Consider the following 12,323-nt stretch of genomic DNA (forward strand, 5'->3'; position numbering starts at 1 on the left):
GGGCGGATAATATGAATAATACTGCTACAAATATTTGTGTAGAAGTTTTTGTGTAGACACAAAAATTTTTATGTGGACTCATTTCTTTTGAGTATATACCTAGGAGTGGAATTGCTGGGTCATATGGTAAGTTTATGTTTAGTTTTTAAGAAAAATCCCAAAATGTTTTCCAAAGTAGCTGTATCATTTTGCATTCTCAGCAGCAGCTTGTGAAGGTTCCAGTTTCTCTGCTTCCCTGTCAGCACTTAGCACTGCACATCTTTTTGGTGATAGCCATCCTAGTGGGTGTAAAGTGGTGTCACACCGTGACTTTAGTTTGTTTCCTTCATGACTGATAGTGTTGAAATCTTTTCATATGTTTATTGGCCACTCTTACATCTTCTTTGGTAAAATATCTATTCAAATCTTTTGTCCATTCCACATACATGAAATATCTCACAACTTATTTAGGCCTTTAATTTCTCCCACCAAAGTTTTATAGTTTTCATTGTACAAGTCTTGCACTTCTGTTGTTAAATTTATTTGCTGATATTTCATTCTTGTTGATGCTACTGTGAATGGAGTTTGTTTCCTTAATTTTATTTTCAGATTGCACCTTGCTGGAATCCCATGGACAGAGGAGCCTGGTAGGCTGCAGTCCATGCTAAAGGTCGGACATGACTGAGCAACCTCACTTTCACTTTTCACTTTCATGCATTGGAGAAGGAAATGGCAACCCACTCCAGTGTTCTTGCCTGGAGAATCCCAGGGACGGGGGAGCCTGGTGGGCTGCCGTCTATGGGGTCACACAGAGTCAGACACGACTGAAGTGACTTAGCAGCAACAGGATATAGAAATACAATTGACAAGAATATAGACATACAATTGATTTTTTATCTTTTTGACCTTATATTCCACAATCTGGCTAAACTTTTATTTGTTTTAATACTTTGTAGATTCCTTAGTATTTTCTACAGATAGCATCATGTCATCTGCAAATAAAAATTTTACTTCTTCCTTTCCAATCTGGGTTCTTTTATTTCACAGGTATTTTATACATAAAAGCAAGTAACTATATATTGCATATATTTTCTTCCCTTTTCACAAAAGTGGCAGCAAACTTTGCTTTTTGTATTTGACAATTAATATTGGAAGTCCATTTTAGTGTGTAAATTATTCTCCCCTTTTTTAAAAAACAGCTGCAGAAAAATTATAGTGTATTACCAGTCAGTCAAATCTTCCTCACCACACTTTCATACATATTGGTTTAACATGATCTTTGTCTCCTAATTTTATATTAGCTTTTTACATTTTTTGCATCTAAGTCATTTGTTCTTTGTAACACTTGCATAGTTTCAGGAATGCAGCTGTTCCCTTTTCTAGATGGGGAAACTGGCAACAGAGATTATGGCTTGCTCAAGAAGAGACAGCTAGTAAAGGGAAGATCTGAGACTGGTTTAGGTATTTGGACTCCAGACTCACGGCTTTTCTACTGTATCAAAGTTATTGCCATTCTTCCTGTCTGATGCATAAGGCTTTACAATTATCCCTTGTTTGATTTGGCCTATCATTCCTGTTATTATTAGGGATCCTGACAGCCCTTTAGTCCCTTCTGGATGTTTTATATGGGAAAGCTGGTTCCATCAGCTTATCCTTCAGCCCCTGTAACTCCATCTTGCCCTCAAGTATGCTATGAGAATTTTTGTTGTTTTATTCAAATTAGTTCTCTGCTATATATTTCTGGTCTACCAGTTAAATGACCATATCTACCAGGAAAAAAAAGGCTAACCTGGCAGGGTTTTATTCTGCCTGCTTTAGTGAATCTTGGCTAAAATTTGCTGATCTTTTTTTTTTTAACCTGCATATACTTGCAAATAATCAAATTTGTTATCCATTCTGGAATTATACAGGTCATCATTTTTAAAGCCTGCAGTTTGCTATGCTATTCTTTTTAAAAATTAATTTCCTGTCTCCAGACATTTAACATAGTTCCTCTGCTGCAGGATCTGTTGCAAGTTCCCTGAAGATCCTGAAATATAGTTTATCTAGCTCAGGGAAGGAGATGCTCTGTTTCCTTTCCTGACTTGGGCTTCAATTTACTCTACCAAACGTCCTTAATCAGACAAGCACCTGGCATTTATTCAAAATGTGGATGCCCAGACCCCTCACTTACAACATCCAATTCATTGTTCTGGGTTAGGACCCTTTCTCAGGAGAGTGTTCTGATGAACCAGTTTTAAGAAATACCATTTTATATCAAAATTTTTTTACTATATTTTGGTAATCTTTGTCATTCACAAACATTCCACCATCAGCTCCCTTCATTGCTCTACTTGCTCTGAATATAACTAAAAAACCTTTGGGGCTCAAATATTTAAGTGCTTTCTGCAATATTCCTCACATCCAGGACTTCTCATAGGGCCTTTAAGCTTTTGGGCATTTATTCTTGAATAAACGCCTAAGTTGGATCTTATTGGAAAGCACTCTCTGCAGTTCACCACTCAGCCTCTTTAGTTATCCTCTGCCCTCTTTCTTACCAGTTTTGTGGTAGTGTCACTTCAGAATTTCATTCTCACACCAGGCTAATCTTTGTCTAGCACCCTCTTCAGAGTGTTTTCAAGCCCTGGGAACACACCCAGTCTTGTCTTAGCTTCTTGAAACAGCTTGAGCCCTTATCTAACTACAGCGTCCACCTCTCTATCACAAAATATGGAGTAGTGTGTTCACATTGCTGCAAGCTTCCTGGCAATGTCATCTCAGCCATTTGAACTGGATTGGAAAGGGCTCTTGGTAACTTGTATATTTTCTTATTCTGTAGGTAACTATGCCTTTGACCACAAGTAGTGATAACAGGATCTCTTTTGTTTTTCCAGGTGACGGACCATGTCTCTTCTGACTCTGTTTCATCTTCTACCAGTAGTTTTGGAGCTCGAACTCTACCCTTTGCAACAAGCAAAATGCACATATGTTAAATAAGGGCGTACAAGCAGGTAAATTAAACATTTTCATTGAAATATTAACATAAGTAGCTCTTAAACCTGTGATAAGACACTCACCTCACTCACAATAAAAGAAATGAAGATTAAAAATGTACTCAAGTATATTCTCTGGTGGTCCAGTGGTTAAGAATCTGCCTTGCAGTGCAGGGAACATGGGTTCGATCACTGCCCGGGGATCTGAGATCCCACGTGCTGCAGGGCAGCTATTGAGCTGGCTCACCACAATTAAAACTTGGCACAGCCAAAAAGAAATACATAAGTAAATTTTTTTAATTAACAAAAAATATATACTCAAATGCCATTTGTCACCTATCAGACAAAAATTTAAATTTGATAGCAAGTTTGTGGGCAGGCATGTATGGAAATAGGTACATTGTAGGAGGTGTATAAGTTGGGAGTGCAACCCTTATGACTAACAACTTGGCAGTTTCTATCAAAATTACTTTGACCCAACACTTTTACTTTTGGAGTTTAGCCTATAGATATGTGGTGCAAATGTATAAAATGACAAATAGTTAATGACAGAATTAACCTCTGAAGTATTGTTTTATTATAAGCATTAAAGTAAAATCAACTTAGATGTCCATCAGTAGCTAAATTGTTAAATAAATTATTGTATATCCATATAATGAAGTCTTTGGAGAAGGAAATGATAACCCCCCTCCAGTATTCTTGTCTGGAGAATCCCATGGACCAAGGAGCCTGGTGGGCTACAGTCCATGGGGTTGCAAAAGAGTCGGATGCAACTGAGTGACTAACATAATGAAGTCCTACATAGTATGAAGAAGCTTTTGCTACTAATGTGTCAAGATCCCCAAGATACATAATTAAAAAAAAAAGCAAAGTACAGAATTGTATGTAGCATGCTACTACATGTATTTGAAAAATGAAGAGAATTGCTTGAATGTGTGCAAAAATTCTCTGGAATCACAGGGTTATAAACTTAATGGAGAACAGGAATGGGAAGGAGGCTTTCACTTTATGACTTCCTATATCTTTTGATTTTATAAAACAGAAGTAAACCTGCCTCTTGATTATTTTTCCCTTCAAGTCATGTCTTTACATCTGTTAACCTCTTCCTTACCTTGGTTGACTGCATTTACTGTCCTTCTTACTTGGGATCAGAACTGAAATCTTTTTCCCAGTGAATCCATATTAGTAGTTCTTTCCCTCTAATATCTAAACTGACAGAAGTGAACTCCTCCCACAGACACACACATCTCCATCTCTCTACCTTCATCTTCCTTCTCTTCTCTCTCTCAAAGCCTTTTACCCCACCCAAGAGGAGTCAGTAGCCTGCGGTTCGGAAACCTTAAAATTTTTTTAATTTACTGAAGTGGAATAAAAAAAAAACTTAACTCTAGTGGTAATAGTTTAGGCAGCAGTGAAACTACCATTCTTTATGCAGACATCATAATAAGAAAAAGATGTATATCACTTATCATAGTTTAGGATTCTTTCTGATGGCAATAAGAGAAAATACAACTCAAATTTGTTCTTAAAAATAAGATAACTCACATATTTGAAATTACAATAAAACTTTGAAGACGCTTGATGTAGTAAATCAAATAATGTGATTCCAAAACGGTTTATATCACCTTTCAACTCTGCTTGCATTGTCTTTTTGCTTATACTCATTCAGAGCACTGTCTTCAACAAATATTTTTACATGATGATACTTGTTAAAAATGTGTCCCGATGATTGTTTTGAATATTTTACCAGATTTATTTATTTACTTTTTCTTTTGGCCACACTGCACAGCATGTGGGATCTTAGTTCCTTGACCAGGAATCAAACCCGTGCCCACTGTTGTGGAAGCATTGAACCCTAACCACTGGCCCACTCGGGAATTCCCTATTTTACCAGATGTAGTTATGAAGATTATAGATCTCAATACTTTTTCTTTGCAGAATAGAAAATAAATGATTAAATTTTTTTTTTTAGTTTTCATTTACTGACTTAAATGCATCTGCCAACTAAATCTCAAGGCTTTTCTCAGAGAGGTCTGTGATCTTCACCCTCAGGTAACTTGGAGATTGTGAGTGGTGTCAGAAAAAACACTCGAGATGTTGGAATGACTTTCCCAACTCCAAGTTCTAGTGAGGCTAGAGTAGAAGAGGACAGTGATGTGACTTCTTGGTCAGAAGAAAAAATAGAAGAGAAGAGGCTCCTTACCAGTTATCTTGGGGACAAAAAGTTAAAGAAGAACAAGAAGACCTGCTGTGAAGGTCAGTTTCTAAGTCCTGCTTTCTTAGTAGAAAAACTTGTGAATTTCTGTTCTCTTGCAACACTAGGATTCTTCATTTCTAAACAACTTAATGTTGACCACTCAGCACCGCCTTGGCACATTTTCAAAGTACAGTCATCTCTCTATATCTGGAGGGGCTTGGATTGAGAACCCCTCCTGAATACCAAAGGCTATGGATGCTCAGGTCTTTTATATAAAATGACCTAGCACTGTCCCCCAAATGCAAGGATTCTGCATGCGTGTATACAGAGGGCTGACTGTATTTAATGCTGCAGTTAGAGTCTATATACCTGCACTAAGCAGACTCTAGGGCATTTTGCTGGCCCCTGACAGCTGATTCCCTGAGAGCCTATATTATGCATATGTTTCTGATGAGAAAAATGAAAAATCTTTTTTCTTTCTTAAAAATATCTCCTATAGGAGTTTCATGGTTTGTTCCTGTGGAAAATATGAAGTCTGGTCCTAAGAAGGAAAATATGCCCAAGCTTCATGGCCCTGGTGTCTCCTGGTTTGCACCAATAACCAACACCAAACCTTGGAGGGAGCCACTGCGGGAACAGAACTGGCAGGGACAGCACATGGACAGCCACAGTTCTCTAGCTGGCCCAGGCAAAGAGCCGCTGAAGCCATTTGTGAGAGCAACCCTCCAGGTACAGTAAGGTTGAATTAATTTTAGCTGTATGTTTAGGGAGGAAGAAAGGGTAAACCTGTGACTTGGCATTCTGAAGTATAGTCATGTGACCCTTGTTTCGGGCACTTCCACAGTTCATCTGTTCTCACACTCATTAATCAAAGGCTGCCTTACTATTAGTAGTATAAATCACATATCACCCTCAGTATCTGAGAGGGGCAAGGCAATAGAAGCGAAGATGTTGTGTAGCTACTCATTGGGTTTTGTAGATAGATACCTGCACGGGGAGTGTAGTAGAGGCCTGATGTTTGCATCAGGCTTATGTTTGTTCCTCCATTTATATAACTCCTATTTCTACTTAGCACAGGGTTTAAAAGGCACCAAGTCTCTTTTTTATAAATACTTGGGACCCAAAGAAAATGTTATTTAATGATGTATTTCTTTGAAGGGAAATTTAAAATCGCACAGTGAGCCAAACTTTATCCCATCCACATTGGGGAGAGTTGTAATTGCCGTAATCTTAGTTCTTGATTTATTCCAAAGGCATTTCTTTGATCCCTCTGATTTTCCTACTGGAATTCTCCTACTCAGGGAGTTGTTCGATCATCCTTCAGCTCTAGGTATTTTCTGTAAGTTACAAATAGGCTTTCCAAACCTGCTGGGCAGGTACTGTTTTTGTAGGCCTTTGGAGAAAAGACTGCATCATTAATATGAGGTTGGGGGGCTTTTTCTTCTCCTCAGGAATCACTTCAGCTTCACAGACCGGACTTCATCTCCCGCTCTGGGGAGCGGATAAAGCGCCTGAAGTTAATAGTCCAGGAGAGGAAGCTGCAGAATATGTTACAGGGTGAGCGGGAGGCACTGTTCAACACCGTGCAGGACTGGCAGGGCTACCGGGACCCCGTGCACCTGCTCCGTAAGAGAGGTACGCTCTGCCTGTTCACTCTCCTGTTACTTGGTAGAGAGGGCAAGGTCTGCTTCATGCAAGGCAGCACTGCTCAATGCCAGGCCAGTTACAGTTCAGAAAGTGACTTTTTGCTTGTTGAGGCTCAAATCTCCTTACATAACAGAACCTGCCTAATTAAGCTCTCAGCACTTCCATGATCCAGAAAAGCACAGTTAATCTTGCCCTGTCACTACATCTTAAAAATGAGAGTGTGCAGTGAGAATGGGCACTTAGCTTGCAGAATCTTAGTTCCCTGACCACGGATTGAACCCAGGTCCCCGGCAGTGAAAATGTGGAGTCCTAACTACTGTACCACCAGGGAATTCCTGAGAATAATGTTTTTAAAAACCAGCTCTGTCACCATGAACAAGTTAGTTCCAAAAGTATAATGTTTTGACGGGGCTTGCTTCCCTCAAAGGGTAATAATAAATACTTACAGAGCTCTTGTGTTTTGCTCAGACATTATTCTTATTTAATGTTTATAACACTTCTATGGGGTGGATACTATTAATATCCCTGTTTCACAAATAAGAAAACTGAGGCAAAGAGAGATTAAGTACCTTGCCCAAACGGATTTGAACCCAGGTGGGCTGGTGCTAGACTCTGTGCTCGTAACAATTATGCTAGATGTAATATCTCAATAAAATAATATGCGAAAGCTGTGAACACTGTAAAGTACTCCCTAATGCTTTCATCACTGCCTTACCTGTAAACAGGTCAGTGTTTCAATTCTCACTGCTTAGTCTGTGCCACAGCATTGTGTCTTCAGGAGCCTTAGGCCGCTGTCATAGTCATCATCGTCTAACCCTGGCTTTGCCGTTGCTCACCAGCCTGCACTGCCAGCTCAGGGTAGGGGCACAAAGCCCTAGCTGCTCCCTCTCAGTTCCTGAGCAACACATTCTTCCTTCTTAAGACACAGTCCTCTGTTACCAATCCCCTAAGGGTCAGGATCCCCTCAATGGATCCTTTGCCCAGAGTCACAGTTGTCAATTGAATGAGACCAGGCTCAGCATAGCAGAACATTAGCTGATCATGGAATGGAGAATGGAGAGCTCATGTTTTTGTTTGTTTTTTCCTTTAAAGATTTTTGTAATGTGAACCATTTTTAAAATCTTTATTGAATTCATTACAATATTGCTTCTGTTTTATGTTTTGGTTTTTGGCCGAGAGGCATGTGGGATCTTAGCTCCCCAACCGGAGACTGAACTTCACCCCCTGCACTGGAAGGTGAAGTCTTAACCACTGGGCTGCCAGGGAAGTCCCAGTAGAGCTCGTGTTCTAAAGAGAAGCGGAGTAAGGGAATTGAGGATTAGGAGGCAGATAGGTTGATTAGGGCTTGAGGAAAGGGGCGGAGATTTTCAGGGGCAGCCAGGGCATGCACAGTCCTCCATGGTCCTTTGCACATGGTAAAGATTGTGCCTCAGTTCAGTTCAGTCGCTCCATCCTGTCCAACTCTTTGCGACCCCATGAACCGCAGCACGCCAGACCTCCCTGTCCATCATCAGCTCCCACAGTCTTCCCACACTCGTGTGCATTGAGTCAGTGATGCCATCCAACCGTCTCCTCCTCTGTTGTCCCCTTCTCCTCCTGCCCTCAATCCCTCCTACCATCAGGATCTTTTCCAATGAGTCAGCTCTTCACATCAGGTGGCCAAAGTATTGGAGTTTCAGCTTCAACATCAGTCCTTCCAATGAACACCCAGGACTAATCTGCTTTAGGATGGACTGGTTGGATCTTCTTGCAGTCCAATAGACTCTCAAGAGTCTTCTCCAACACCACAGTTCAAAAGCAACAATTCTTTGGCGCACAGCTTTATAGTCCAACTCTCACATCCATACACGACCACTGGAAAAACCATAGCTTTGACTAGACAGACCTTTGTTGGCAAAGTAATGTCTCTGCTTTTTAATATGCTGTCTAGGTTGGTCATAATTTTTTTCCTTCCAAGGAGTAAGTGTCTTTTAAATTCATGGCTGCAGTCACCATCCACAGTGATTTTGGAGCCCCCAAAATTAAAGTCAGCCACTGTTTCCACTGTTTCCCCATCTATTTGCCATGAAGTGATGGGACCAGATGCCATGATCTTAGTTTTCTGAATGTTGAGCTTTAAGCCAAATTTTTCCCTCCTCTTTCACTTTCATCAAGAGGCTCTTTAGTTCCTCTTCACTTTCTGCCATAAGGGTGGTGTCATCTGCATATCTGAGGTTATTGATATTTCTCCCAGCAATCTTGATTCCAGCTTGTGCTTCCTCCAGCCCAGCGTTTCTCATGATGTACTCTGCATATAAGTTAAATAAGCAGGGTGACAATATACAGCCTTGACGTACTCCTTTTCCTATTTGGAACCAGTCTGTTCTATGTCCAGTTCTAACTATTGCTTCCTGACCTGCATACAGGTTTCTCAAGAGGCAGGTCACGTGGTTTGGTATTCCCATCTCTTTCAGAATTTTCCAGTTTATTGTGATCCACACAGTCAAAGGCTTTGGCATAGTCAATAAAGCAGAAGTAGATGTTTTTCTGGAACTCTCTTTTTCGATGATCCAGTGGATGTTGGCTATTTGATCTCTGGTTCCTCTGCCTTTTCTAAAACCAGCTTGAACATCTGGAAGTTCACGGTTCACATATTGCTGAAGCCTGGCTTGGAAAATTTTGAGCATTACTTTACTAGCATGTGAGATGAGTGCAATTGTGCAGTAGTTTGAGCATTCTTTGGCATTGGCTTTCTTTAGGATTGGAATGAAAATTGACCTTTTCCAGTCCTGTGGCCACTGCTGAGTTTTCCGAATTTCTTGACATATTGAGTTGCAGCACTTTCACAGCATCATCTTTTAGGATTTGAAAGAGCTCAAGTGGAATTCCATCCCCTCCACTAGCTTTGTTCGTAGTGATGGTTTCTAAGGCCCACTTGACTTCACGCTCCAGGATGTCTGGCTCTAGGTGAGTGATCACACCATCGTGATTAACTGGGTCATGAAGGTCTTTTTTGTACAGTTCTTCTGTGTATTCTTGCCACCTCTTCTTAATATCTTCTGCTTCTGTCAGTTCCATACCATTTCTGTACTTTATTGAGCCCATCTTTGCATGAAAGGTTCCCTTAGTATCTCTACTTTTCTCAAGAGATCTCTAGTCTTTCCCACTCTATTGTTTTCCTCTATTTCTTTGCACTGATCATGAGGAAGGCTTTCTTATCTCTCCTTGCTATTCTTTGGAACTTTATGCCTAGACGAGTATAAATGCCCCCTTTGGACAGAGACCTTAGCATGAAGCAAAAGTCACTTTTGAACACTTCCAGGTTGCATCCACGCAGGCTTGTTCTTGTGGTCAAGTCAGAAATGGTTTGGGGCAGTTGACCACTATATATCTCTCAAAACATGTATCTCCCAAAGCACAGCTGCAAAACATCTCTGCCAAATGCCAGGTGCTTTTGAAATGAACACAGAGATAAATCAGGTCAAATGTCCAGCTCTCAGGGTCTGGTATGGAAACAGGTCCACAGTTTTTAGGTGTGGTTTGGTGATACCACTTGATACTCAACCATAAAAATGAATCAAATTTTGCCATTTGGAACAGCATGGAGTAATCTGGAGGTTATTATGCTTAGTGAATTAAGTCAGACAAATACTGTATTATATCACTTGTATATGGAATCTAAAAAATACAACAAACTAAAGAATATAAGAAAAAAGAAACAGACTCACAGATATTGAGAACAAACTAGTGGTTATACTAGTGGGGAAAGGGAAGAGGAGAGGGTCAAGATAGGGACTGGGGATTCAGACATAAGCAAGCTACAGGAAGGTATTGTATAGCACAGAGGATAGAGCCAATATTTTATAACTATAAACAGGGTATAGTTTTTAAAAATTGTGAATAACTATGTTGTACACCTTAAACTTACATAATACTGTAAATCAACTATACTTCACTTCAAAGAAAAAATGGCACAATCCACTAAAGAAATCTCTTCTCTTGCTTAGGCTTCCTGGCAGCCCAAAAGAAAAGGCCTGTTGGAAAGAAGGAAATGATTCAGAGGTCTAAACGGTAAGGCCAAAAGAATAAGTAACTATAAAAGTATAAATCAGGCCCCGAATGGTCAGGAGCTATAGCTTGGCCCAGAATAAAGGCATTATGCTCTAGTTACAACATTATGAGCAAATTAGCTATAAAAACAGTTTCTCACTTATGGTTCTAAAATGGAAATGAAAATTAGCAGATCATGGTATGGATGCCTCATATATAAAAAATACAAAGAGTGTACACCCCACTCCAGTACTCTTGCCTGGAAAATCCCATGGACGGAGGAGCCTGGTAGGCTGCCGTCCATGGGGTCGCTAGAGTCAGAGACAACTGAGTGACTTCACTTTCTCTTTTCACTTTCATGCATTGGAGAAGGAAATGGCAACCCACTCCAGTGTTCTTGCCTGGAGAATCCCAGGGACGGGGGAGCCTGGTGGGCTGCCGTCTACGGGGTCACACAGAGTCGGACACGACTGAAGTGACTTAGCAGCAGCAGCAGTCATGAATTTTTATGTTTTAGTCAGGCTTGTTTTTGTTAGAAACTTAAATATAAATAAAAATATTTTGAAATAAAAGTAAATATTTATTTGGGGCTCTTTTTCTAGGAATTGTATCCAATATAATAAGAGATAGATACAACACATTAGGCTTGTAGCTAAATAAAGTTTGAAACTTGAAATAAAGTTTCAGAATCATGTGTACACTGCCACCATTTGTAGTCTTTTAAAAAAAGTATTTGTGTTTACATAGATGCATATAGTGGGTTGGCAAAAATTCAGTATTTTCCAGAAGATGGCTCTAGCAGCACTTACTTGTCTTTAACTTCTTTCAAAACAGTTTTGTTAGGTTGTATTGTGACAACTGTCTGTCATATCAGAATGCATTTTAAAACTTATCAAAATTGGTGAATTTTTGTGTATCCATTTTAATATTGAAGATGGAAGAAAAAGTAAATTTTCAGTATATTATACTTTATTATTTCAAAAGGGATAAAAACACAGCTGAAGTGCAGAAAAAGATTTGTGCAATATATGGAGAAGGTGCTGTGACTTATCGAATGTATCAAAAGTAGTTTACAAAGTTTCATTTCATGCTGGAGATTTCTTGCTGGAAGTTCCACAGGTGATGGGATTGATCAGTTGAAGTTGATCTTGATCAAATTGAGACATTGAGAACAATCAACATTATACCTCAGCAGAGACAGCCAATGTATTCAGTATATCCAAATCAAATGTTGAGTCTTTAAAAACCATTTGCACCAGCTTGGTTATGTTAATCACTTTGATGTTTAGGTTCCACATAAGTTAAGTGAAAAAAACCTCCTTGACCATATTTCTGCATGTGATTCTCTATTAAACATAACAAAAACATTCTGTTTTTTAAAACAAATTGTGATGGGTGATCAAAAGTGGATACTGTACTATAATATGGAAAGGAAGTGATCATGGGGCAAGCAAAATGAACCACCAACCACACCAAAGTCCAATCTTCATCCAAAGAAG

At 39.6% G+C, this 12,323-nt stretch overlaps 1 protein-coding gene across 1 annotated transcript in view; it reads left to right on the forward strand.

The window, feature by feature from the left end:
• Positions 1 to 12,323, forward strand: part of ALMS1 (ALMS1 centrosome and basal body associated protein) — a 186,417-nt gene that overhangs the window by 171,250 nt on the left and 2,844 nt on the right. Inside the window, 6 exon segments of the mRNA XM_070379810.1 lie at positions 2,853 to 2,901; positions 2,904 to 2,969; positions 5,004 to 5,207; positions 5,648 to 5,877; positions 6,600 to 6,783; positions 10,782 to 10,845. Coding sequence (XP_070235911.1) covers positions 2,853 to 2,901; positions 2,904 to 2,969; positions 5,004 to 5,207; positions 5,648 to 5,877; positions 6,600 to 6,783; positions 10,782 to 10,845 — 797 coding nt within the window.

The sequence above is a fragment of the Bos mutus genome, chromosome 11 (assembly GCF_027580195.1).
Source record: "Bos mutus isolate GX-2022 chromosome 11, NWIPB_WYAK_1.1, whole genome shotgun sequence".
Classification (NCBI taxonomy): Eukaryota; Metazoa; Chordata; class Mammalia; order Artiodactyla; family Bovidae; genus Bos; species Bos mutus.